The 27270-nt window shown below is 38.7% G+C and overlaps 4 protein-coding genes across 4 annotated transcripts; 1 reads left to right on the plus strand and 3 right to left on the minus strand.

Annotated features, from left to right (window-relative positions):
* Positions 1–6: 6 nt before the first annotated feature.
* Positions 7–839, minus strand: LOC137956833 (ferredoxin-like). Its single transcript, XM_068804471.1, has one exon. The coding sequence runs from the start codon at positions 740–742 to the stop codon at positions 302–304; it is 441 nt and encodes a 146-aa protein (XP_068660572.1). The 5' UTR covers positions 743–839; the 3' UTR covers positions 7–301.
* A 1018-nt stretch (positions 840–1857) lies between these two features.
* Positions 1858–10014, plus strand: LOC137956351 (actin-related protein 2/3 complex subunit 1A-like). The gene is made up of 15 exons (XM_068803818.1): positions 1858–2124; positions 2383–2468; positions 3851–3927; positions 4078–4172; positions 4604–4673; positions 5296–5365; positions 6617–6690; positions 6790–6832; positions 7111–7192; positions 7452–7540; positions 7641–7726; positions 8012–8075; positions 9459–9565; positions 9677–9735; positions 9820–10014. Exons 1-15 carry the CDS (start codon positions 2055–2057, stop codon positions 9858–9860), a joined length of 1113 nt encoding a protein of 370 aa, XP_068659919.1. The 5' UTR covers positions 1858–2054; the 3' UTR covers positions 9861–10014.
* A 1498-nt stretch (positions 10015–11512) lies between these two features.
* Positions 11513–12905, minus strand: LOC137956621 (zinc-finger homeodomain protein 3-like). Its single transcript, XM_068804180.1, has 2 exons — positions 11707–12905; positions 11513–11550 (listed from the first exon to the last, which is right to left on the minus strand). The coding sequence occupies exon 1, from the start codon at positions 12633–12635 to the stop codon at positions 12009–12011; it is 627 nt and encodes a 208-aa protein (XP_068660281.1). The 5' UTR covers positions 12636–12905; the 3' UTR covers positions 11513–11550; positions 11707–12008.
* Positions 12906–16523: 3618 nt separating this feature from the next.
* On the minus strand, positions 16524–24679 carry LOC137955790 (transmembrane 9 superfamily member 1). The gene is made up of 12 exons (XM_068802911.1): positions 24413–24679; positions 22214–22406; positions 21995–22099; positions 21803–21820; positions 21605–21699; positions 21366–21518; positions 21121–21255; positions 20851–21017; positions 19439–19533; positions 17816–18189; positions 17436–17709; positions 16524–16963 (listed from the first exon to the last, which is right to left on the minus strand). The coding sequence occupies exons 1-12, from the start codon at positions 24497–24499 to the stop codon at positions 16896–16898; spliced, it is 1764 nt and encodes a 587-aa protein (XP_068659012.1). The 5' UTR covers positions 24500–24679; the 3' UTR covers positions 16524–16895.
* Positions 24680–27270: the final 2591 nt, after the last annotated feature.

The raw sequence follows: 27270 nt of genomic DNA on the forward strand, positions 1-27270 counted from the left end.
ATTGGGTTTTCAGCAAAGACAAATCTCCTCCTAGGACTATTGCATTTCAAGAAAGAGCATTGTATACAGCAGCACAGAAAAGGAACCAGGAAAGGAGTAAAATAGCATACTGTATAGTTCGTAGAAATGCTAAATTATACGCACTCTAAAGGAAGATCGAATCGAACTCGTCAGAGCCCCCAACCCATGCACGAAAAAAGACTATGACAAAGATTAAAGAAGCCAAAAGGAGAAGAAAAGAGACTAGAGACAACCAAAGATCACTCCTTCCGAAATTCGTGGAGATTGAACCTTACTGTTTTTAATTCAGCTCTTCCTCCTTGTGGGTGACAATCTCCACGTCCGACGTGGGGTAGGCGGCGCAGGTCAGGACCCATCCTGCCTCGATCTGCTCATCATCCAAGAAACTCGCATCTGATTGGTCGACTGATCCTGTGACAATTTTTCCGACGCAAGACGAGCAGGAGCCGGCACGGCAAGAGTAGGGAAGATCAATGCCTGCCTCCTCGGCCTGGTCGAGGATGTAGACATCGTCGGGGCAGCTGAACTCCGCCGTTCCTTCTGGGAGGACCAGCTTCACTTTATAGGCAGCCATGGCGGTCACACGGCCTCGGCCGGTCTTGAGGCCGAAGAGAGCCTGACTGACGTTAGGCGTGGCCCGGAGGCAAGTGGTGGCCGGCTGGCGCTGGATGAAGGAAGTGCTCAACATGGTGCTGGAGAGAGCGGCGGAAGCGGCGGCCATTGTTGTCTCTACGGAAGTCTGTTCTGTTCCTTCGATGCAGAAGCAAGACAGAGTGAGAGTAGAAATCAGCACCTGCGAGAGAGAGAGAGAGAGAGAGAGAGAGAGAAAGCAGTGGCTGAAATAGTTATGGTTTGGTGGAAGAGATGGAAGAAGAACGAAGGGTGGACAGGACGCCAGAAATCCTATCTTGACACGTGGCGAAAAGTTGTGGCTTGCTTATCTTTTTGATGGGTTGGATGTAGTTCGTTCACCAGTCCATCTGTGGATGTGGCTCGCAGAGCCTGTGCCTTCCACACGGTCTCTGCCCTTTTTTTTGTCCGTGACCAACAAAATTTTTCTTCTAAAACTTTATTCTCTAGTGAAAATAAACTTTTATGATCATGCTAGTTTGGTCTTTAATTTTTTTTTATAAAACTGTGAACGAATTTTGTTGGCAAAGAGGTAATGAAATATATCAAGAGACTAGCCAATACAATCTAAAAGATTAGTCAGTTAAGTACGAAAAGCCACTGTTCACAAGAGTCACTAATTCGTGTATTTATTATTAGATTATATTAATATTTAAATATATTTAATAAAATTATATGCAATACTTGTAAAAAATTTGCAAGAGCCCTAAAGCCTAATCACTAGAAATAAACATAAGGAAAATAATACTATAACAAGAAATGTAACTCAAAAACATTTAAGTATACAATTAAATAACTCGAATTATATATGTAAATATGTAATCAATGTAAAAAGCTAAATAAAATTCTCAAACCATTATGATACACTTCATGTATGACTTGATAGGGTCGATTGTATGCTATCGTAAATAGAACTTAAAAGTCCCTCATCTTCATCCTTCTTCGCCAGATTATTGATTAATAGATGATGATTTATATCTATTTTGCTCAACAGAGTTTATAGAAAACCGTTAATCAATTCCGTATGGCTTAAACCCAATGTGTATGTTCGAAACGGGTACCAGATCTGGTTGCGTTATTTTGAACCCATTGACTCTTCTTGGCCCACCCGACTCTAGGCCCGCTCCTAGGGTGATCGGCCGGGGCCCGCTCGTCTGCGTGCAAGAAGGGAAGGCGGAAAGTTTCGTCTGGCGAACTTATTGGCTTTCCTGTGCCTGGAAAAAGAACGATGTGGTCGTGAATGAAAAATTTCCCCGTTTTGAGTTATTGCTCTTGTTCGTCCGAGTGCGCCCTCCTTTAATCTTATTTTAATTGTGTCTGCTCATAACTCTGCAACAACCTTGGCCTCCGCATTCCAGGTTTAGGTCTCTTCTGCCTCAAATTTGAAAAGCTTTGCAGGGATAATGGCTACGCATACGGTTCATCAACTAGCTCAGTGCATCACCTGCCACGCTTGGAGCCCCGATCACTCTAGTATGTGTTCTCCCGTGCTCCCAACGTAATTGTCAGTAGCAGTTTCTGTGTATGGGAACATCATTTCCTTGAATTCTTCTTTAGTGTTTCCAGCTAACTTTCTAGAACACCTAAATGGTTTTTCCTAGTTTAGATTTTTTTTTTTTTTTTTAATTAGATGAGACAAGGTGATTGAGATCGCAATTTCCTTTTGCTCATTGTTGCGGATCTGCTACATTTGCGTTCAGTATCTTGAAAATGTTGTTTTTTCTGCTGCAGTGGTTGCTTTTTGCCCAAACAATAATGAAGTTCATATCTGTAGATCCTTACCTGACAAGTGGGAGACGGTACATATTCTTCAAAAGGTGCCTCCTTGCACAATTTCTTCAGATTGTTATGTCTCTTAGGAAGATTTTGTGTTGTATTAACTCAGAATCATGGATTTTAATTATAATTGCCTCTATATTAAGTGACCCTTCTTTTTCTATGGTTAATTTAAATATAAATTCGATTTTACCCCTTGACTCTGGTTTTCTCCTCTCTCTCTCTTTCTTTCTCTTCTTTTTCTTTCCGTCATTTGGGTAACAAGCAAAACACCCCAAGCTGCAGCGAGACTATAACGAGTGGCCTCAGTGGACAACCACCTACGTGGCTGTTAAGCCAAAGAACCAACCCACGATTTATTATTATATTTGAAGTTCTATAATCTCTTAGGATACTGATGCATGAACAAAATGAAAAACACATGTTTTTGGAAGTATAGGTATAGTAGGCGATCCATGTTTATTCTAGTAGCTGCAGCAGATGATTGAGGGTTACAAGTATTGTTCAAACATCCATTCTATTCCCATTTTAGGAGGTTTTGTGCAATTTCTGATGTTTCTATTATTATTGTACGACTTCTGTGAGCAGCTTTTGTGGTTTTTTGCTTTTTCCAGCTAATACTTTTAAGTGTTTTGCTCCAAATTTCAGGATAGAAGTTGAACCATTTAATACAAAACTTTCAGTAATTGATTCGCACTAATGAAAAGAAAAGTATCAGATCTTTTGTTCAAATATTATTAAACAGTAGCTAGGGTGAAGATTCTCAGTTACATGACTTTCCATGTTAGTGCAGCAATATGAAGAATCAAAAAACAATAGAACTAAATTTTCTCTTAGAACTAAGAACATATAACATATTTCATTGCATTAAATTTTCAAACTGACATTGGAAAGAATTTACTACGGTAAGATTACTTTCAACTAAGTAAATGACAACTGAAGCTATCAAATAAGATACTCCTAAGAAGAAACTTTCTGAAATTGTAAAGTTCTTATGATAAATAAGTGAGGAAATCCAAGGATACTCATATAAAATTGAATTTTATGCTTTATGTGTTGATTGTTCTCTTCTGTCTTGTGCTTTTCTAACAGACCTTCTATTTTACCTCTAATGGAAAAGAATCTTCTGAATGCTGTTGTCCTAGAATTATCTTTTAAGACTGCAGCGCATGCCCTGCATCAAGTCAGTTGTACCATGAGAATATGGATAGATGATGTAATATTTTATGGGCCTATCAAGCGAATCTGGTGTACGGAATGTGGTTACATGTTTCTTGTCCATGTGTTATCATAGTTCCTCATGTTATCCAGAGGTTAAAAAGGAGAAAATAGAGAAGTTACCAATGCTTATGTTCTCATGTTTATTTTAGTTGTTGTTTACTTCCATGTATATCTTAGCTTTATTATATTCTATCCATCACAGCATGATCAAATTATTTCCGGAATAGATTGGAGCGTGAAGTCAAACAAAATTGTTACTGTATCACACGATCGAAACTCGTGAGTATCTTTCTATTAACTAAAAACACTTGAACTATCACCATTGTTAGCGTCTGAAATCTTCACTTGTGTCTAGGGTAAGATGCATCTGACAGGGTATCTTTATTTAAATTTGATGGCATTTTCGTTTTTATATTTTGTGATTTTCAGATATGTTTGGAACCAAGAAGGATCTGAATGGGTTCCAACCCTTGTGATTCTTAGGCTAAACCGTGCTGCACTATGTGTTGAGTGGAGTCCTAAAGGTGATGGAGCTTGAGTTGGTTGTCCCTTGTCTGTTGTATTATGAAAATGGGTTTAAAATCTGACCTGAGGGATGCTTTTTCTCACCCCCAAGTTCTGATTGGTTTTGGGCATGTTGCAAGTTATGTCATGATATTTGGAGTGCTATCTCATTTTGTGCATCAAATCAATGTTGTTTTGTGTTTACAGAAGTACCAGAGTTAATGAAACTGATGGGTTAAATTAGAGCATAAGTCCTGGAATGTTGTATATGCTTCTATCCCAATGTTTCCTTCTTTACTGTGGAGCAGGGAACTGTATTCCTCTGCATTTACTCTTGTGCAGTCCTAATTATTTATTATTGAGTAAATTGAAACTTTTGATTTTTTTAAAAATAAGATAAAGAAACTTTTATTATCCATATATTGGTATGCTCATTACTGTTACATTTCAGAGAACAAGTTTGCTGTTGGAAGTGGGGCCAAAACTGTATGTATATGTTACTACGAACAAGAAAATAACTGGTAACATGCTTTCTCTTTTCTATTTTTTTTTTTTTTTTCAGTTCTTTGAAGAACAGGCATACTTTGTTTTTCCTTTGACGCCCTTTTTATGTCTTGTGTACCGAAGGGTATAGTCAACATGTTGTCAGTATCCCATGTTTCTAAACAAGGGTCAACAATCGACAACTCTTGAGTGATTCTTCTCCCGGAATCTGTTTTTCTCTTCCCTTCGCTTACTTCTAGACTCCCTATGAATCACTTGGATTATCTTCTTATCATCCACTTTCAGGAGTTAGACATCAGCCTTACTTCCAATTTTTCCCATAGAAATCAAAAGAATTTTTTTTTCTTTTTCTGTGGGTTGGTGATGATTGAACTATTCAACATGTTTGGGCGGTTTTGGAGCTTGCAGAGTCAACAGTAGGACAAGGGTAATTTCTCTATAATCCTTTCCATTTAGTGGACTTGGGTGAGTGGAGGAGAAGGGCAAATAGAGGGCAGGTTAATGCTGTTCAGATCATTGACAATGCATTCTAATCATTATAGTGCTGCTTGTGTGATATGCCTGGATTTAATCATTTATCTATTTGAGATTATGGTTTTGTAATGTGACATTTTGTGTGGATGGTGCCTATATCTCCAGGTGGGTAAGTAAACTTATACGAAAGAGGCATAATTCCTCGGTGACAAGTGTCGCTTGGCATCCTAACAATGTGCGTATGTATGTTTCTTTCACTTAATACCTTAGACATGGATAATTGCAGCACATCTATGTATCTTGTCTGGAACAACTTATTCCTTTTCATACTTCTAATGTTTTCTGTATGCCAAAAATGTTTGATTGTTTCCTACTCTATCAAAATTACGTAGACTAATCATTGTCCTTTACGTGGGTTTGAGACATGTTTGTATACTATATGCAACTTTCCTTACGTTGTTGGATTACAAATCTAATCACTAGGTTTGGATTTTTGGACATGGATCTAACCTGTGTTTCCTTCTACCTTCGTGTCATTGTATTTCCCCAGTCAATTAAATATTTTTCAAAATTATGTGAATCACATCTCAGTGCGATTAAGATTATGTTTCCAGCAGTAATATGTGCTTACATATTACTTTTTAATGATTTCCTTTCTGTTCCATTGCTATCTATTTCTGTCTTGTTATGAATTATAGCATATTCTCTCTTTGCCCAGACAAAATGTTTACGGTACTGAATGGTAACACTGATATCTGTGCACCATGTCAGAGAATGGCCCAGTTACAGAGGATCTTTTTTTTTTTTTTCTTTTTTCTTTCAGGGGAAAATGACAACTTGCTTACACTGCCTCAAGTTCAGATTTTCTAGGAACATAAATAGAGAAAAAAATTAGAATTTTTTATTCAGTGGATGCATTCACAATCTAGCTTGCTTTCCACTTATTGTGGGGCTAATGACTACTAGTCATTTTCAAGTCCATACTTTCCAAGAGATCTTGGCCTAATGCCAATGCTGGGATTGGATATGTCTTACTTAAAGACATCGAGTCATCTCAATCCTTAAAGGTGAGTCAGTTAACCAAAACGATTTTATAGACCCAGCAAGTCAGATAACCAAAACGATTTTATAGACCCACTTACCAAGTGAAGATTTAAGTCAATAGTATCCCTTTACTCCATGAGTACCTGGAAACTTATGGATACAGGAGAAAATGCCTTCTTTTTCTGTTTTGTGTTTATCCATGAGAATCAAATTTGATGACTTGTCAGGTATCCAACATGGAAGCAACCTCTTGGTGTCTGAAAGATGTGTAATATTTAAAAACCATCCAAAAGTTTTTCAGTTGGAGCCATGACATCTCAGTCTTTCTCAAGGCCCAGAAGATAGTGAACCATTTATTACATCACTGGTGTATAACAAATTTTTACTTGATGTTGATTGTGATGCCTTATCTTTTAGTTGTTTACATCCATTTTATCTGCAGATTTTCCTGGCAACTACATCTACAGATGGAAAATGTCGAATTTTCTCCACTTTCATCAAGGGTGTTGACTCAAAGTATGTTTGTGTATTTTGAAATAGAAAAACATTCCCACTTTTAATTTAAATATAATTTTTTCAGTGGCATTCTTTCATGTTTTTGGATTCTCTAACCAGGGATTCAGCTTCAAGTCTCACTAGTGATTCAAAATTTGGAGAGGTTTGTTACTTTTTCTTTTGTCCTTTTTTTTACACTATCTATTTGTTTGTTGTCTGTAAGCAAAATTTTCCAAATAATTTAGAATTTCCATTTATTTATGCCATTTAAGTAGCTATTTCCCTGGGATTAGATTAATACTTTTTTCATTGAAAATGTTTTCTTTTAGTTTCCCCTTAGATTTTTCTTCAGCAAATCTAGTCAACATAAGAGTTTGACCTATCCAAATAGATTTGTTTTTTAAATCCTGCACTCAGAAGAAGTAATTTTTGTTGAAGCAGCAAATTGTGCAACTTGATCTCTCAATTAGTTGGGCCTTCTGTGTGAAGTGGTCTCCAAGTGGCAATACTTTAGCTTATGCAGGTCAGCTTTTGTTTTTTGCAACATTCTTCACGTTGCTTGAAATGTTGTTATTTGATGGTGGATCATTATGATAATTGATATTGTTAATTTTGTGAATGTAAAGTCAATATATATTATTATGCATGGAATAACTTACTTTTTATTTTTTCTTCTTTTTGTTCTCTTATTTTGTTTATTCTTTCTTCATAATGGAATTGTTTACATATCTTATTGTGCTTTTGATACTAACATGATAATCTGGGCACTTGTGTCCGTTCAGGTCATAATTCGACATTGTACTTTGTTGAAGAGGTTGGTCCCACTCCTTCTGCTCAAAACGTTGCATTCCGCGATTTACCTCTTCGTGATGTGGGTCAGCATTCTCTCTGGTCTAAATTACAGTTTTTGAATTTTATCTGCAGCTTTCTTTGCAGTTGTTAAAGAGAAAGCATTTTTGTAAACTTTTCAGCTTCTGTTTGTGAATGAGAGAATGGTAATAGGCGTGGGTTTCGATTGCAATCCTATGGTGTTCATGGCAGACGAAAGAGGCATATGGTATGTTATGGTTTCTCCACTGGAATCTCTTGATGGCTTAGTTGAGACTGTTTTAAATGTAACAAGGTGTCCATTCGTGAGATGCCCTTGTAAAGACAGAATGCACAAGCAAAAGTAATTTTCTGCCCTAGAAATGATTCTCTATGCTTGCAGATTGTTTCTCTCTGATTACCTTTTAAGGACGTATGCGAGTGGCAATAGAAAGAACTGAAGTTTCTATGTTGTCTGGTTAATTAACATTTTGAAGGTTGAAAGGGCATTTCACTTACTGCATGTTTCTTTTAGGGGCTTTGTGAGATTCCTTGATGAAAAGAAAGTTGCACCATCAAGTTCAAAATATGGTTCTCAGGTCTGTGCTACTGCTTTTCAACTGGCTTCTATAAATTATGCTTGTGGGAGTGTTTTGGGATAAGCCTTCAAGTTTCTAACTTAAAGTGCACAAGCACATTTTAGACTCAGTATTGGCATGACTGAACAGAATAGGGCATTCTTATAGAGGGTTGCTGAAGCAAAGTTGTTCTGAGGAATGTGAGAGTATACCAATAATATTCAATATCATTATTTGAAATATTAAAAATCATTATTTGAAATACTCGTTTTTGGTGGTGCTGGTTGTTCTCCTTATTAAGCTTCTAGTGGTTGGGCATTTGGATATTATTGTATTTAAAATTTTCCCTTTAACCCATAATAGAAGATGACTACTTTGGAGGCATGGGACTGTTATTTCAAGAAGTCCAGAATTACTGTCCAATCAATAGGGGCCAATTGGAAGTCCTGGATTTTTACTTATATCGAAGTGTTTACATTATGTAATTCCAACAGTACAACAGGGAGGAAGTCATTTTCATCATGATTTTCTCGTTTATAGCTATCATTGGACAATCCCACTGTTCAGGATAGTTAAATGAACTTTTTGAAAATTTGGCTTTATGATGAGCATAATAAGAAAATGAGAGGGAAAGCTGCAAGATATGAAAATCTCACTTTCAAAAGATGGTTAGTTCGACCTTAGTAAGAATACAGTTTTTCAAAGAAAAGAATGTGAGTCATTCATGTTCTTTTTGAAAAGTGTCCAGGAATGTTTTCCAGATGTTTCTCTCTCAAGAAATTCATTGTTTGCACGTCTATCTCGTACTGTAGAAGCAAGAAAAAGTACATAAGGAAATCTTAATTAACTGTTAAAGTTCACTACAGTTGGGTGTTTTTAATAGTAACAAATATGCAAAAGCTGTTTGAAGGGAGTTAGTTGAAAGAATTCTCTTGCTATGTTCATTCAGAAGGTAATCTGCCATAAGGAAATTCAGTTAGCATTTGTTACTACAAGTGGACATGAATTTGTAATTCAACCTTGAAACAATTCATTCCCCTACTGATGTAATCATTATCCAGCTGGAGTAGAGTGTTCTATATAGGTTTTTTCTCTTTGCTTGTATTTTCCAGTATGTTAAATTTCCTGGAATTTGAAGTAATTTAACCAACTGAGATCTGTTTATAGTGTCATGAATAAAAATATTTAAATCCCATGCACTCAACTTATACATTCTTGTCATTGAAAATCTGAATCACTGGTTTCCTATAAATATACTTTGGGATGGAGGCGTTGGGGAACTATTTTCTCTTCTGTTCTTAGGGTGTTCATAGGCACTCCTTTTTTTTCTAGTGTTCAAAGTGAATATCTGTGCAGTGTTGACTCACCACAGTTGTTAATTTGATATGATGCACTTTTTCTTAGTTATCTGGAACGCTAGGGAAATTGTATGGTCAACCAAAGCATGGAGTCAACAATGATGCAGTAGAGCCTTCAAGAGTTCGAGGAGGTGCTCATGATAATTGCATAACGTAGGTTCCCAAATTGGTTTCAATGCACTTGTTCTGCTTGATTTTCTTGCTTCCTCTTGCATCATCTGTCTGAAGGAAACTACTAAGATTATCATCAATGACCCACTTTAGGTGTATTCTGCCTTTAAAGAAAGCTGGGGAGACTTCGGTGAAGCAATTTAGTACTTCTGGTTTGTACCGAAACCTCTCAATTGGTTTGTTGCCGTCCCCAAAATGTGGTTCTCATAATGTATGTGTTGTCTCATTTATTGCAGGGTTGGATGGCAAAGTGGTGATTTGGGATTTGGAAATTTAAGTGTCCTAGTTCTTAATATGACTCTGGCGGGATTTGGTTCTGTTGATGAATCTCTATATGAATCATATTATGGTTGCTTGGTTAAAGGAATGAAAAAGTGGCCAGATGCTCATGTATCCACGGTACATGACAACGGTCAGGCCACAGGAGTGATTCTTCTACTGTGTCATATTACCTTTCGTGACTCTTTAACCAGAAGCAACTTAAGAGAAGAAGAAACTATAAAACATATGAAATGTTTTATACACACAACTAAGTCTATGTTTTATATACACATACCTAAGTCACAAGAGAAAATTATATAATTTAATTTTTAAGGAAAATTAAATATGAAACTTAAGACTTATACCTAACCATTATTTTCTTACATAAATTAAGAATTATTATATGTATTTTTAGAATATTTTGTACATTTTCCATTGAAAATATGAAAATCAAGAAAGTTTGCGATCAGGTTCACTAAAGTTTTAAGAATCTTCCCACAACGAAGCCATTTGACAAGTCCTCAAATCAACTCTAGTCAATAATCAATTGTCGTTTTGGTGTGGTCAGCTGACCATGATGGCGCATTCAACTAGGACCAACAATTAATAGCTATCGTGGGTTGCATTTTTAAGAAAAATGGTAAGACCACTAAGTGGACCCACCCAGAAAGATGGGGGCGGTACTCTCCATTCTTCGCACGGGCTTCTGGAGGACAGGGATATATAGAGTTCGGTAACCGTTATCGATTTGGAACATCAAATGATACAAAATTTTATATTATATTAGATATATAGGCAATTAAAATAGGTGACTTAATGTCACAAAGGATAAGCTTAATTAATGCAGTTAGGAGTTAAAAAAACGAATCTGATCTTTCACGTAACATGAATCTCGTATCGGGTTTTTATACACCTGCTTACTGAACCCGGTACCGGGATCGTCACCCCCCCCTGCATAAATGTGTCATTGTTATTGAACAACCATAACCGTCAATAAGTCCCCTCCATGTGCACACTACTCACGGACTGTGCTGAGCTTGTCAGAGCCCATCACATGCACATGATGCAATCGCTCAGTCCCGACGACATTTCATCCTCCGGACCCACACGTCCGGTTGTACCCGACCAGATCTACGGTCCGGATTCCGAAAGGCCGTTATGGAGAATTCTCAGGCCCCTTTTAAACCTTTTTTCCTATTTTCCACACACCCGTTTCCCAAGGCCGAGCGACGGTTTTAGGCGAAGACGCTTTTCATTTTTCAACGCGTCCTTAGATTTGCCCTGGGCTAATCTGAAGCTCGATTGAAGTCTTGACTTTTTGCCCATACTCCGGGCATGTGCACCACTGCGCCAGACCCAAAAGCTATGTGGAGATAACGTGAACCGCAAGAAGCACCAAAGTTAAAGAGAGCAAAAAGTCTCTGCTGCCTTCCATTAGAAGCGTGAAAGCCAAAAAGAGGCAATACTGAAACAAAAGCAGATACATGCAGAAAAATACACCTCTGCGTCGTCTCTCAATTCTCAAACCCTCCTCCTCTCTTTCTTACTAGATACTACTCTTAAGTAATGATTTCCATTCTCTGCTCCCTCGCGTGCATGCATTGCAAATTTGCAATAGGAAAGATTGTCCCAATTCTGGAGTCTTAAACGGCAGTTGATGATGATCGAGTCTGTAGATTTCGAGGGTCCCAGTTCAAATCCAAAGTCTGCATTTTTAAGATTAACTGTTTGAGATGAAGACGTCAAACCTGCGACTGGCTTGTGCAAACAAGCATTTCATCACTAATTGCACTTAAAGAGCAGAGAAGAATTTACGAAAGAACAAATGAGGAAAACAGAAAACCCAGATGACAGAAGCTCACCGTCAGTATCTAACAATCAACTTGGGGCTCTTTCAAGTTGCGCAAGTTTCATGCAAGAAAGAGAGAAGGAACGAGAAAGTGAATGAGAAATTGACGTGCACTAACTTACATTACGGCCCATAGATTAATCCGAGCAAAAGCTCAAAATACAGCACTGCTCGGTTTTTTGTTAGGATTCAGTCTATCTTAGATTCTTAGGGTTAAGCTTACACAATCACTGGCACAGTGGACGATAAAGAGAAGAGAAAGAGGAGGAATTTTAAGAAACAAGGAAGAAAAAAGACTAGTATTACTTAGGTCCCTCACACGCTAATGGGCGTCTCTCCTTCTTTCTTGCCGAGCGTGTTCTTGTTGTTATGCATCCAGACTTTGAGGACGTGCCTCTTCACTCCCACTTCCTCACAGAACTTCTGCAGCTCCCCATCGTCCTGCTTCTGTATCCTCCACCCCAGCTTCTCAGCGAACGCCAGCATCTTCTCCTTCTGCTCTTGCGTGAATTTGGTTCTGAAGCGCTTCTTGGCACTACCGTGGTAGTCGCCTTCCGAGGCCGTCTCCGAGCGCCGGCTGCCTCCGAGATCGACGGCGGAGATCATATGGTGAGGCGGGGGAAGAAACGCGTGATGGAGGTTCCCTAACCCCTTATCTCCCCATCTTCCCGCGGCATTGTACACCACCAGAGGATGGTGGAGGAGGTGGTCCCCGCAGCCGGGGACTTCCTTCCTGTGGAAGTTGCGGTGACAGCCACACGCCGCGCACTTTAGTGAAGGACCCTCCATGAACTCTCCGCATCCGTCGTTGGCATGGCCGCCGATGGAGGCCGCGTGGTTCCGCAGACACTCGCGGTACCGGACGTGGTCGCCCTGCTCCTCAGGATCCATCTCTGATCCGACCGATTTGGCTTCATTATACGGCACCATGCTCAGCTCCATTGTTCCTCGTCCTTCTTCCTTTTGTGTTTTCGATCTTTCCTCCTTACCTAAAACCCTAAACCAAACGAAAACAAAGAAGAAGAAAAAAAAAAAAAAAAAAGAGGAAGAACAAGTAGAGGAAGAAAAAGAATGAAAATCGAAATTAAGCTGTTTTATAAGAGCAGCAGAAACAGCAAGTGCTGCTCCTGCTTCTGGTTCTACGACAACTCTCCCGGGGAAGATGAAACGGAAGATTTTCGCAAATGGGACCCTCTAATAAGAAGCAAAGTCGTCGCTAATTTGCGGCTAATAGGAAAACCGCGCGTGAGACGGATATAAGGCGAGCGCCGGGAGGTCAAGCACGTGACCCTTTCGACGTGGCCTTTCTCTATTGGCCAACACTCTTCGTTTGCAGGAATTTAGCAGGGATTAGTAGTTGAGTCACGTGGGCCCGCCGATTAGACTAATCACGCGTAGGTCAGATTACGTGTCAGCGTGGTATTGGAGGTTGTCATCAATCTCGCATCACTGAGATGCCCATGTTCTAATATGGGCCCACCAAGTACTTCCTACTCTTGATCGGACGGTAAAGAGCGGACATCGGCATGGGACAGGACTCTTTGGAGACCAATGGACGAAGAAGTCATGCTTTTCCCGCCCGGCGGTGGAGTGGGGTCCGCGGTGTCAGCGAGCGTACCGAGGTAAAAGACACTCGCTTAATGAGACGTGGAGAGAGAGAGAGGTAGGACGGTAAATAATGGGGGTGATGACGTGGATAATTCTGTTGGGATTTGTTTGCTGTATGTGACGGGGACATTGGAATATCGCGAGATTTGGATGTTCTTTTCTCGCGATTAATTAAAAAGTTCGGGGGGGGGGGGGCAATTGGATAGCTTGCAGCCCGATTGATTCGGTGCTCCGCAGGGATCGTGGCTTGCGGGGCCCACCTCGGGGAATTGGTTCCAATATGGTGACGTCACCTGCGGTTCTGAGAGCTTTGAAACTCGAGCCTTCTAATAATAGCCGTAAGCACAACATTTACGATTTTCACTTGGACGCGTGGTTTGGTGGGAGGAGAGCCGATGCGCGGAGACGCGAAAGAGAGGCGAGAAGGGAGGGTGGTGAGCTTCTCACGGAGGGTCTCGTGGGATCCGGTTGGGGCTTTTGGGGATTCCCTGTCCTTTTCCGTGGAGGAGGGCGTTAGCAGACAAAAGCCAGGTCCGGGGTTAGCCGGTTAAGGACTAAAATGTGTGCCCAAAAGAGGTGTCCGCATTATGGTGGGCCCAACTGCCGCATGCGACCTACCGAAAGTGATCAGGAGGCGATTCCCCTTTTTTTTTTTTTTATTTATTTATCGTTCATTCTTCTGGCGCCCTCGACTCATTGGATGTCTTTTATCTGGTGCCTCGGCGGTGAACCGGGAGGAAGCGAGGCCCTGTTAGGATTTGATGTTTCCTTTATTAGAAGCTTGGCTGAATTCTTTATGATTCGATTTTATATATTAAAGAATGAGTACGAGTGAGGCCCGGGGATTCAGAAAGCGGAAGATCGGAAGAGAAGTTGTCTGGAAATCGGGATTCAGAAGAACAGTAGCAAGACAATGAAATGATTAAGAAGGTTGAAAAAGGCCCAAAGAATTCAATTCCAAGAAATTGCTTCAAGGTCTCTTCGGAATCATGGAATGTGGAAGAAGGCGTGCTAACCTTTTTGGTGGTCACACTGCATTTGATTGAGTGTGACGCCCATCTCTCCCTCTGCTTCATAGCTCCAGGTTGTCACTGTAATTGAGTGGCCGTCGCACCTGACGCGCCCATTCCCTTTTATCTCTCTCTCTCTCTCTCTCTCTCTCTTTCTCTTTGTAGAGAGAAAACGACTAATGAGGAATAGTCCGGACAGTAAAAGGGTTGGAAGAAATTTACTGGAGAGTCGTGGACAACAGTGTCAAATCTGAATGGGGAAGGGAGAGATGATGAAATCGGGGGGAGCCTGAAATGCGGAAGCAATGGGGAGTGAAAAACAGAGACCAGAGGCGAAGTAGAAGGTGAAAATTGTATGCGGAGCCAGGTGGGCAGACCCCAAGTACAGACAACTGGGAATTTATTCGTACAAAGACGAGTTTTATCAGATGCCTGGTGTTGTACTCAACTGTTTCTCTTTTTAGTTTCAGGAAACTCAGTGAGTGTAAATGGGAACTACAGCAGCAGGACCCAGGACCCAGAGGAACCAACTGGTAATAAATGTATTCATGTATTTATTGGTAAGGCCAAGTGATAAGTTAATTAAGGTAATAAATGCTGGGCACCCATGTTTCCCTTAAATAGGACAGGGATTCAGAATTCAACAAGGGCATTTATGCTGATCATCAGTCTTTATAGTTTTTACTCTTCTACACAGAAGAAGGTATTTTTTCTACCTCTTTTGACTCTGTGGACTAATCACTCTTTTGTCAATAAACCAAACTTGAAAACCAGAAAGTAATGTTGTGATAATGAACATTTGATGCCCAATCATGGTATTATGTCTTAAATGAATAACCTAGTCAACTGAAAATCAGTTCATGAGAGTGTGACCAATTATGTGAAAACTACCTAAACAATGGCAACCCCATATGAAATGCCTCAATCGGATTGAAGCAACTAGATTGGGAGAGAGAGAGGTCGTTCCCCCCTCCGCTGTTATGAAAGGGACGAGGTCCTCCATAAATGCTAGAAGAAGGAAAATTAAGATTCTGCTATTCTTTTTTGTATCACAGAGAAGATATTATTACATAATATATGCTAGTTGCTTTTCGCTACCCAAAAGAGAAACAGCTATCTTGTCATCACTAAACAACTCTTGTTCGGTGATTTGATCAGTTTTTTTTATCTCAAAATCTTAATGCTGGTTCTCCGGTAAAGAAAGAGCTGAAGAGGTTTTTTTGCAAATACAGGGCAGCCGACACCAAAATTTCAGAAGATCAGACAAAATTGACTGACGCATTTTTTAGGGTATAGGCTGTTGACCGACGATACCTTAGGTTTCGTTCCCCCAACAAATAAAATGGTGGATGCTGACCGTTTAATCACTTTTCAGATCGTTCCATGGGCAAGAAGACTCACAGAGAATCTCAATCTCTATTCATATTCATATTGGCCTTCTCTGACTAAAATAATCAATGTGTTGCAAGAAAAACACAAGAACAAAGTAATCAATATTTTCTTTACTCGTGCACTTTGAAGAGCCACCACCTCAACTCGAGTGTTCGTACAAAACAGACCGCTTCAAACAGGTTAATGTGTACAGGCTACCCCACTAGGGGAATATGATTCGTCCCCCGTCTTCATCTTTCTTTCCTACTCCACAACGTATCATCATAATTACAAACTCGACTGGTGAACAGAGAGAAATACTATTAAGAGCCTTCTTAAAGGTCAACCTGACAATAACTCCAGAAACTACATTTGAGTATCATTCATAAATTTTTTTTTTTAACAAACTTTGGACGATTCAAATAAATATCACTGGTTCTTTCTGGCCTGGATCTGGTTAACTCGAAACCAAGACTTACTTTCCATGGTCTCAGGCACTCGGTCCAAACTTTTAAAACTTTTTCACTGTTATTGTGTGTTCAAAGTTACGAATCTATCCCTTTTCAAATGTCAAATTCAAATACCTGATCTAACACTTCGGCATCTGCTTTTCAATCAACACTCAATATCAGGACTCAAGTGTACATTATCCTCATTGCAAATGAAAACGATGGTTTATCATGTACGGCTTATACCGCAGCGTTTTAGGTACCCAATTTTGGACTCAATCCCCCAAAAAACGGCACAATATTCCCTATCGGCACAATATTCCCTATCAGCAGGGCAGAAACCATGATAAACAGATAAATTCTTTGCGTTATATGCTGCAGCCAAGACAATGGAAAATAAAAATAAAAAAAAAGGGGAAATTTTTAACAGTTGATACAAGTGTTCATTTGTCGAGGGGATGATGTGAGAATAACAAATGTCTCAGGCAGTTCCCCTCTTTGATAGTATAACACTAAACAAGTGGAGTCAAATATTGATCCTTAGCCACTACCTTTGCCCCTAAACAAAGAAGGCTTTCACTAAGAGCCACAAAATTTTTTTTGCAAAGCCTCCCAAGTTCGGAGACCCAAATACAAAACCCCCTCCTCAACCCACCAAATTGCCATAAAGCAGTAATCTTGAGTCTATATTAGGTGATCCAGCTTCTCGTCTTTCTCCACATGACTCCAGCAAACTCTCCACGTCTCTCGCAGAGGTTGCACACTTAGTCACATTTGATGTTTCTGTAAATCCTCCTCACAAAGAGTGTTGAGCCCAGGTAGCCAACAGCACCTGAAAAATATAGAAGAGACCATAAACCCAGGAGCATGAAAGCAAATCCATAACAAGTTTTTGCTGGTTTCATAAGTTTGGAAGTGGATACATTGGCATTTATCACTATTCTAGTAGATAGTTTTCCTCCATTACAGGGCATTCCTTTCAAGAAATATTCCAGCCTTTGGTATAGAGAAATGGGGTCTAGGAGTAATTGCCGATGCAAAAAATCTTCAGACATGAAAGAAACTCCTCCCTTAGCTCTAGTAAGATACAGTTGTTCATGTCAGGCAACCCCATGCAAACAAGCAAGGAGAACCCATAGATTTTTGGATTTTGTTTGTCTTGATATGGAATTCAAGCACTCACCCCAAAATGAACAGCAGCAGAAATCTTAGACCACGGACCAGATGCACCAAAAAAACAAAAGCTAAATATGGACCACATGGCAGAATAACAAACAAAAGCCAAAAATAATGATGAAACTTACCACAGAGGATTCCTAAACCAAGGCAAAACATTAGGGTGTAACCAAAATAGAAGCTAGTCTGGAAGAATCCAGACATCTTGGTTTTCACATAATAGTAGTAAATCGAGTAGAGATACACATAGACAGCCGTCGATGCAGCAGAGAAGAAGGAAGTCCATTGCCAGTGATAGTTCTCAGCATTCAGTAAGAAGTAAGTACCAACAATTGTGACACAGATGGTGACAATTATGAGAATCAAAAAGACCAAAAGCATAAACCCATACACGTAGTACACCTGTCACGGAGGAGAAAAAAAGTGCCATATCAGAACAAGAGAAATTTCACAGGATTCTGGAGAACTTTCTAGATCAATCACTAATAAAATGGTTCAGAAATTCTACCTTGTAGTTCCAGAAAGATGTGAAGACAAAATACATCTCAATGAAGATGCTTCCAAAGGGAAGCAGGCCTCCCATAAGAGAGACTACAGAAGGTGTGAGGTACCATTTCTTCTCGGGGATTGGTCGGGGAATAGTTTTAACACGACAAGGATTGTTCGGAGATCCACTCCAATTTCTGCCAACAACAGTGCCAAGAAGGGCAAGAGGGAAGGAAATAAATGCCCAGATGATGAACACGACCACCATTGTTCCAAAAGGAATCGCAGCTAGAGATCCATAGAATATGGCAATAGTGTTCAACAAAAAACCAATTCCAAAGACCATGAACGGGAAAAGAGATGCAGTCAGGATCGTGGACTTGATCCAGTTTTTACCTGCAGATTTGAGTCACAACGTTAAACATATTAGCTGTTGAATGAAGCATTTTTTCAATTTGTAACAATTAAATCAAAAAACACAATAGGAGAAGTTTTTCAACACCTGAAAATAGCAATTTGATTAACACGGATAAAGTTCAAGTAGGTCAACTAGCAGTTCATCACTGAGCTTAATATCCTCCACAAGATCCTAGAATTGCTAGCTTGATCCTAGATCTACTACACCACTTCGAGGCACTTTACAGAAATAGTCAGAAATTTCTACTAACTTTCTCAATGAAACCACCATGCTTTTAACTTTTTACAAGAAAATGAAATTTTATTTTATTTTTGAATGGTGGAATATTTTTTTTATAACAAACTTAGAAACAAAAGAAACAAATCAGCCAGCAGGCCAAGAGGCAAACGCAGAACAACATTTAGAGAAGGAAAACATGAACAATGAGTCAGAGGTTGGCCCCTTCTCTGGCTGACCTATCTCCTAACAATTAGATGTACAAGACAAATGGGACCATGAAGTAACAGAATCCATGATAGAGAGTCAAATATCTTCAAAAATGAGTCAAAATCATTGTGAAGGCTCCAATTTTGTAGTTGCCAAGGGGACCTCATAACCTGTCCTCGGAAAGACATACTACCAGAAGTAGAGCATAAGCTCATCTTCTGTTGAGTCAATAATACCAAGGACTGGTCACTAGGAAATTTTTTATTGAATGTATCTTTGAAAAACTCCTGTCTTGATGTGTATGTGCCACTATCCCTCACAGATGGTAGCGAACAGACACACTGTACGGAAGGACACTAAAAGTCATGTCCAAAAACGGTAGCACAGGTGCAAGGTTCCTTTAGGGAATGTTGATCACATAAATACTACACCTCATGCCCAGGTAAATTTGAACCCAAGACCTCAAATTAGAAACACCAGAATTATGTGAAGTAGAAATGACAAAAAGAATGCGAGATACAACTCCATTAGAAGCATGATGCTATATTCCTTTGGTCTTGTCAGTGTTTTGGAAGAAAAGGTGTAGAGAAGTACATGCAAACCATTTTAATAATTTTTTTAAAAAGAACATATACAGATCTCCAATAATCAAACATGTTCTATGTAATTGGCATGCACCTATTCCATCTGGAGAATAAACATCAGAAGACGATTGTATAAAATGATGATCATATACAGCATGGTATAATAAAAAAATTATGAACCAATAAAAAAAAGTCAGCAAATGGTGAAAATCCATACCGCCATTACGAGAGTAAAGTCCACCACTAACGTAACCTGAAATGAATGATGTAAGAGCGTAGCAAACGATGAAAGTTGTGACAATGGCTCCTCGCCTGAAAGCAATATGGAGATATCAAATAAATAAATAAATAAATAAAACTAGAACCATCATCACTAGAACTTACAAGTAGTATGCAGATAATCAGAAGATAAAAAGAAAAGGGAACCTTTTCTAATTTTTTGAAATGCAAGTAACTTTTCTTTTAAATAGTATAAGAAAATTTTCAGTATAAGCAAAATTCATCAAACATAAATTCTTAAAGCAGAAAATACCTTTTTTTTTAAAAAAAAAAGCATTTTCAAGACCAAAAGAACATAAACAACACACTTAAGGTATTTTGAAGACCAAAAGAACATAAACAACGCACTAAGGAAGGTTGATCAGAACAATGAGAGATTGGAGATCAACCCCTTCCTTGGCCAACTAATCAGCACTCCAGCTAATATGGGAGCAACTACGAAGAACATTACTGGCAAGGCTAAAAGCCCATAGAAGGTATTTCAGTGTCTCGGGGAGGCTTAAGTCCTCTTGCACCAGTAAATCATTCATTTGGAGCCACCTCAACGTCCAAAGCCTCCAAAAAGTACTCACGATAAAGTTTCAGCCCATAACACACCACCAATGCTGGACACCCCCACGTTACCTCTGAAGCACCCATCAAAATTGAGCTTGATGCCACCCAGCTTGAGGGGGATGGGAAGAGCTTGGGCGGTCCATTCAACTACCTGTGTCTTGGACGGAGCTGACATATTAGCAACCAGCTGTGATTGATGCATGAAGCATTATTCCAGTTCCTATTCCCTTCTTCATGACAGAGAATGTATCATCTCCGAACATGACTCAACACAAATTCTTAAGTGAAATTAATTCCCTCTGGACTCAAAAACAGTTCAAAATTAAATCAAAATCAGGTCCAACAATGATGTTTAGATTTTGCTTGCAACTTTCAAGAGTACGAGACCAACAAATAAAAGCCACAGCAGCCTGCAAAAATATGATCCCTAACTAATACTTCTATCTAATAGATGTGATCAGCAATCATCTTGTGGTTAACGACAAGTTCATATTAAAAAAGAAAAGAAAAATCAATTTTCCACGGTTAAACACAACACAGAATCTCAAGCCAGACAGCATTTTGAGATATAGCCAGAACATTCCTCGCATGCAATATGAAGTTAACAAAAAAAAAATTACAGTGATTAGAAAAATGTTGAATGTATCTCAATAGAAGGTCGAAGGTTTTAGAGAAACCTATAAAAATTGAACAATCATAAAAAAACAATGAATTTTTAATAAAGATAATGATTATATAAATTGACTAGGAAAAAATTGCTACTGATTACATTATAACAGCACTGATTTAACTTACCCAATGTACAGCATCCCAATTATTGCTAATACGATGACAAGAAGAACGAGAGTTGCAAGCTGAGCCCCAGTACCTACAACAGCTGACAATAAAACTAAATTGCGAGGAGGTCGGAATACATCTCCGTGAACCAGTTTCCATCCAGATTCTTCGTTCACATCCCTTTCCTAGTGAAAAAATCCAGAGACAACCAAATAAAAAATAAATAAATAAATAAATATATATGTATAAATAAAATAATCAACTTCACGAATTATAAAAATTCCTTACAAGAGTCTCCAAGTCATCATCCTCTCGAGCATATTTTGCATAGTCATTTCTAAGCGTTCGCATCAATATCATTGATACAAGGCCAGTGAGGAAAATGACCATCATGAAAGAGTTAAAGATGGAGAACCAATGAATCTGATCCAATTACCAAAAGGGTGAGTTTTGAAATAACTTCAATTAGCCATTATTCACATGCAGAACGTGAGTTTAACTCTTGTCAGAAAAATGAAAGCAAATAAATTCACCTGGTGCTCAAAGAAAGGATAGTCCAAGTAGACATCAAAACGCCGTGCAAAAGTTATATTTGTTGGTACCCATTTAACCGAGTATGTAAGGTCAAATGTTTTGCCTGCTTCCAAGGGCCTTGGACTTTCTTGTGTAAGATTAACATGAATGATCTGCGGGAAATAGAAATTAATTCAATCTTTTCATCGATAAAAGAAATGAAAGACTTTTCAAGTAAAGATATTTTGTAGCCAAGAACCTGTTCACCGTTGTACTTAATGATAATATTCTTGTGAGTGTAAAGCAAATGTCTATGTTCATTGCTTTTATCAGGATGGAGTTCACCAACAAAACCTGACCATGCCATACAGGTCAAATAAGCAAAAGTATAATCATAAAACTGATTCAAGATGACAGGGAACATCATTAAAATATAAAGAGGAAAAGCAATCCATACCCCACGCAGGCAAGTCGTCTGGAAGCCATTCAGGACGTCACGCATGACAAACATGTGAAAAGATATAGAGAAAAACTCAGAGAGTAAGATTTTAAGTACAACAACAGCAAAGATAAAGATACAGCAGTCCTCATTAGGGACTCACCACACATATGTAGGTCCACAAAAGCAATAATGAAACAATAAACATACCAACGAAGAACTCAAACCAATATGCATTCTCAATTGCATCCTTGAAATGCTTCACTTTTGCTGCATCTAATTCTAGTTGACATATTGTACCCCGGTCAACATTTTCTGTCCAAGTAACCATCATGTTGAGTCATTATTGGATGTTTTAGTCAAATAGAAGACAAGGAAGACAGTCCTTTTATGAACACTGGAAAGCTTTACAAGAGGAAATTCAAGTACTTTGATATCTGATGTCAATTTGACTGTCAATGAGTTCATTGCCACCAAGAACTTCACCCAGACCTCCCCACTTGTGAATTGGGTTCCTACGCGGCTGGCAAAACGGAAGGCTGTAATAGTTATATGTTTCTTGAGGATTATTATAAGGCCCAACCTTGTTTACCCAGAGCGTGATAGGGTCATCTGCTTGATACTGCACATGCATAATAATTGTTAAGATTGAATAAATCATGCCACAGTAATACTGCAAAGATGATAATTGAACTCCACTTTTTCCTTTTCTATTCTATAATAGGGTTCAGTTTAAAAGAGTCAAGTTGAGTATGAAATGCAAAAATTAACTTATCATAAGCACACTAAGAGAGTGCATAACTCCAACTTTAAACATATTGTCATCTCAAACAAAAACTGGCAGTCCTACCTTTTTAACATAGAAAGCATGAACTTGGGTCATGAATATGCAAGGATTAATGGTACATTTTTATCTCCCAAGAACCAGTAGATGGTACATCCAAGTTTATGTACGTGTTGGGCCTATAAAACTAATTGGAGACAAATATAAGCTTGATAAATTAAAGTCACTGAAAAAACACTACATAGCTAGTAGATAGTGCCAAAGTGACTTCCAAACTCAGTGCTGACGGAAATAACCCATGCATAGAAAAATTAAGAGTTACCATCCCTGTCATTGATAAAGGCTGACATCATAATCAATTTGGGTATATAAAAAAAGGGAGGCCCAGGGTTATAAAGCCTTGCTAGGTCACTTGATGTAATCATAAAATTTACTTTGAATCAAAATAAAAATTAAAAAGAAAAACGAGTTGCCAGCCCTTTCATCATCTCATTCTTAAAGTTATTCGCTTTACTTATAGGAAGGATGAGCAATAAATGAACTTGTGCACTCATGATGTCTTAAGAAAAAACGAAAAATTCAAAAAAAATATATATATATCGGATTTAAAATGAGTACATGAACAGACCATCTGAAGGATCTCAGCATGGAAATCCCGATTTTTTCAAGAATTAGATGGCAATAGCCACAAACATTCGTTATGACATTTCGGTAACTAAATCTGATAATGCAGATCAAGGGGAGGATCTTTTACAATAGCAAACAAAAGGCCCTTTACAAATCATTTTGTTACTCTTTTTAAAAAAAATAAACAAAAATCCTCGTGAATTTTCCAGTTGTCATTCAAGATAACTAAAGAAAAAAATGGTGGATTCTCAGAGCCACTTTCAGACGTGAAACATACAATAGGCACCCAATGGTGGTCTCACAGGAGCATGGTACCACCAACCAACAAGCAAAAGATTTTGGACTAAGTCTAAATCTACCTAAAATTTTTAATAAAAAAAGTTGCCCTAATAACTCATACAAGCCAAAATTAAACCAGAAGTCTCAAGCAGAAACCCAAACGCATATAAAACTGATCTCATATATATGCCTCCAAAGTTCTTCGTCCAGTATCCATACAAATCTTGTTATTAAGAGAACTATCATTCTAAGCTCATGCAATACACCTCAAATTCATGGTCATTGGTCACACTCCCATTTTGCCTCCCTAAGTGATTTTAACATCACCTTACAACAGCTGAATTTCAACATATCACCAGTTATGAATAAAAAGGGAAAAATAAAGTCTTGAAAATCTCCAAGCTTACAATGAATATCCCACGGATTGTAAGAATCGTAAGATAGCGCACTCGTCATGTTAAACTGTCTCGATGTTAACCAGTCTCCAGCATTCGCACAGGTCAGTAGTACATTCTAACACGCTCAATTAATAAATAATAAGTCCTTGGTCACTCGAAGACAAGAAATGAGCGCAGCGAGAACTGCCTCAAGATTAACGGACGAGTGCAAGCAAAACCATTAAAAGATCTAAAAGAAACGCAAAGCCAAATGCGCAGATCTAACCCCGATCTTTCTTCTCTGCCATAAAACACAGACAAAATTAAACGAAAAACCCTAGCACATGATCTGAAATTGAATAATTTATCTCTCCCGGCAACAAAAAGAACTATAGCTACGGAACTTCAAACATTTAGAGAAGATCCAAGTCAAAGCGTAATGACTGACAGAAAGAGAGAAAGAAGCAGATCTGGCAAGTCCCCTTCGAGAGACTACTGAACAAATATCGTACCATATCGTGCCGAACATAAAAAAATTGAGGTAAAAGAAACAGCGCGTACCTTGTGATCGGACTCGGAGGCGGAGGTAAGATGGACCAGAAAGAGGAGCAGAAAGATTATGGCGGACGATCGGAACGCGGAAAGCATCGTCACCGGAGATGCAACCTCGGATCTTGACTTCTGAATGCGATACCAAATGAACAAAAGGAAGGGCCTTTTTGTTGGAGGAGCTGTTCTCGCTTCGCTGGTCGGGACGCGGGAGGTCGTAAGGGAGTGTAAGGAGGAGCGAGACGCTGGATTTGGGTTGTAAGATGGCACCCTCTTCTATTTACATGGACTTTTTCTTATTCTCGTTTTCGTGCCCGATTGGTCAGAGTCAACACTAAATGCGCTTGTTATGTATTTGAGTATACCCGCCGCGTTGAGAATTGAGAGTTGAGACACTGAGTTGGGATCAGGATCCGCTGGCTCTGGACTGCCATGTGACCTTGGCCTGCGGCTCGGCACAAAATAAGTGGTCTTAGGGGGGGTTAGTCCACAATAAAGTGGAATGAATTACCCCCGTATTACTTAGTTAATCCCATTTATGGCATTAGTCTAGAATGATTTGAATTGAAGTGAGATAACACCAATTTCATTCGCTCAGGCAAAAACGGGGGAAAGTTGTTTACTACCTATTTTACAAATCATCCACTTTCCACGCGCGACGCGCATTGCTTACCCTCCCCCTTCTCGTCAGCCTCTCCAGACGCAGAACCCCCTCGGCCTCCCTCTCTTCCCCCCCCCCCCCCCCTCCGCGATTTTTTTTCTTCCCTCTGCCCCCACCCCCGTCGGTCGTCCTCCCTCTGCCCCCACCTCCGTCGCAGAGCCCCTCGGCCTCCCTCTCTTTCCGCTCCCCCCGCCCCCGTCGGCCTTCCTTCCTCCCTCTCTTGACCTCCGTCGCAGAGCACGGGAGGCCAGAGCCCCTTGGTCTCCCTCTCTTTCCACCTCTTTCCGCCTCCCCCCCGTCGGCCTTCCTTCCTTCCTCCCTCTCTCGACCTCCGTCGCAGAGCATGGGAGGCCAGAGCCCCTCGGCCTCCTGGCTTCTCTTCTCTCTCGGCCTCCCTATTTTCTCCCTCTCGGCCCACCGTCGAAGCGCCGCTGCCGTCGCCGTTGCCAAGATCGCCGCAGAGGAAGACGAAGACAATATTTAATTTTTCCTAAGTTAGGAAAAATTAAACATCGTCGGTTTAATTATCCAATTAATTAAACCATTAGTTTTTATTTTTTGTTAATATATTATTAAATAATAATATTTAAAATGTATATTATGTTATTGATAAATTAATATATTTAATTATTTATTATGTATTTATTTATTTATATTAAAATAATGAGTTTTAATGTTAAACTATATCTTATGTTATTACAGAATAATTTATTTATTTATTATATTCACTTATGTTATTTTTAATTTTTTTTAAATAATTTATTCTAGTCACACGTAATTAGTATATTAATTTATAATAAACTGTAATCATTAATTGGTTTAATTATCCAATTGTTATAATTAATAAAACCATAATTATTGTTTTAATTTATAATAAATTATAATCATTAAGTAATATAATATAATTTTTCATTAATTAAGATATTAATATATTCTAATACTACACGTTAAATCACTTATAAGTGTAGTAACCACGTTTATTTTTGTTAATTATATGTTTAGGTATATGTTCTATTTAAGTATATTATAAAATGTTACTTATTCTCTTTTTTATATCATATTTTTCATTTAGGGGCACTAACACTGGAATCTGTTTTCCAGCCACTTGAACTCGTCTATACTAACACCCAAACATGAATTGAAGTGGAAACAATTCATCTCACTTCAATTCAATTTTTCACTTCATTCCCACTTCATTGTGGACTAACCCCCCCTTACTGTATACAACATGTGTGATATATTTTCTATTTATAGAAGTATCCCCTCTCTTAGGGAATTTTCTTAAAATAATACCCTGAACCACTTATTTTAAAAATACTCGATATAAACCAAATTTAATTTATTTATATTATTATGATCTCTTTTTTATTTGATTTTTCATTGAGACAGTTCTTTAGACTTTTTAGTTTCTTAGTAATCCAAAAAAATACTATCTATTATCCTTTCTTATATGTACTAGCAATTAATTATTATAGATGAATAAATATAACATATATAGATTTTTCTCCCAATGTTACAATAACGTTATAAGCATTTCAAAATTATAATTCATTTCAGGTCCTAAAATAAGAAGAAAAATAAAAAAATTCAAGTTTTTTGGTTTTTTTATTATTTGTCAAAGCAATATTATAAAACTCAAACCGACTGACTAATAGAATTGGGTTCAATTTGGACTTAATCCATTATCCAGGCCCTTTTGTCATAAACGCTTGAGAAGAAAATAAAATAATGGCAAAAATCAAACTGACATGGCTTAGTTCATCGATTTAACCGACTGCTCTAAGGGGAGGGTTGGTCATATGGAGGCTTAATCGGATCAGGTCGCTTTATCAGGCTCGATTTTTGTTGGTCTAACCAGTGAATCGAGTGACCTTCTAAGTCGGTTGGGTTATTATCATCGAAGGAGGCGATGGTGTGACTTTGTTGGAGAAAGGTGTTTGTCCGATAATAGTGAGGGAGAACCATAGTAAGCTCCTCCCTATTACCAATAAAGGGAGGAGGGGTGACCTTCTAAGTCGGTTGGGTTATTATCATTGAAGGAAGTGATGGTGTGACTTTGTTGGATAAGGGTGTTTGTCCGATAATAGTGAGGGAGGAGCTGTCCCAAGTCACAACCATAGTAAGTTCCTCCCTATTACCTACAAAGGGAGGAGGGGTGGCTACCCGATAGTTACGAGGCCAGTAAATCCCTCTCTTGGTGCTAAAAAAT

This window comes from Aristolochia californica, unplaced genomic scaffold (genome assembly GCF_029961685.1).
Source record: "Aristolochia californica isolate CCGP_79_NKW_82.1479 unplaced genomic scaffold, dmAriCali1.0.hap1 SCAF_2, whole genome shotgun sequence".
Lineage (NCBI taxonomy): Eukaryota > Viridiplantae > Streptophyta > Magnoliopsida > Piperales > Aristolochiaceae > Aristolochia > Aristolochia californica.

Bases quoted from the DNA above. Each gene is read 5' to 3' on its own strand.
- LOC137956621 (XM_068804180.1), bottom strand. From the start codon at position 12,635: ATGGAGCTGAGCATGGTGCCGTATAATGAAGCCAAATCGGTCGGATCA.
- LOC137956351 (XM_068803818.1), top strand. From the start codon at position 2,055: ATGGCTACGCATACGGTTCATCAACTAGCTCAGTGCATCACCTGCCAC. The intron at 3,928-4,077 runs GTGAGTATCTTT...TGTGATTTTCAG, and splicing joins GTATCACACGATCGAAACTC to ATATGTTTGGAACCAAGAAG. The intron at 9,736-9,819 runs GTTTGTACCGAA...CATTTATTGCAG, and splicing joins GAAGCAATTTAGTACTTCTG to GGTTGGATGGCAAAGTGGTG.
- LOC137956833 (XM_068804471.1), bottom strand. From the start codon at position 742: ATGGCCGCCGCTTCCGCCGCTCTCTCCAGCACCATGTTGAGCACTTCC.
- LOC137955790 (XM_068802911.1), bottom strand. From the start codon at position 24,499: ATGCTTTCCGCGTTCCGATCGTCCGCCATAATCTTTCTGCTCCTCTTT. The intron at 21,018-21,120 runs GTAAGGAATTTT...TTTTTTCACTAG, and splicing joins ATGATGACTTGGAGACTCTT to GAAAGGGATGTGAACGAAGA. The intron at 18,190-19,438 runs GTATGGATTTTC...TCAAATCTGCAG, and splicing joins ACTTTACTCTCGTAATGGCG to GTAAAAACTGGATCAAGTCC.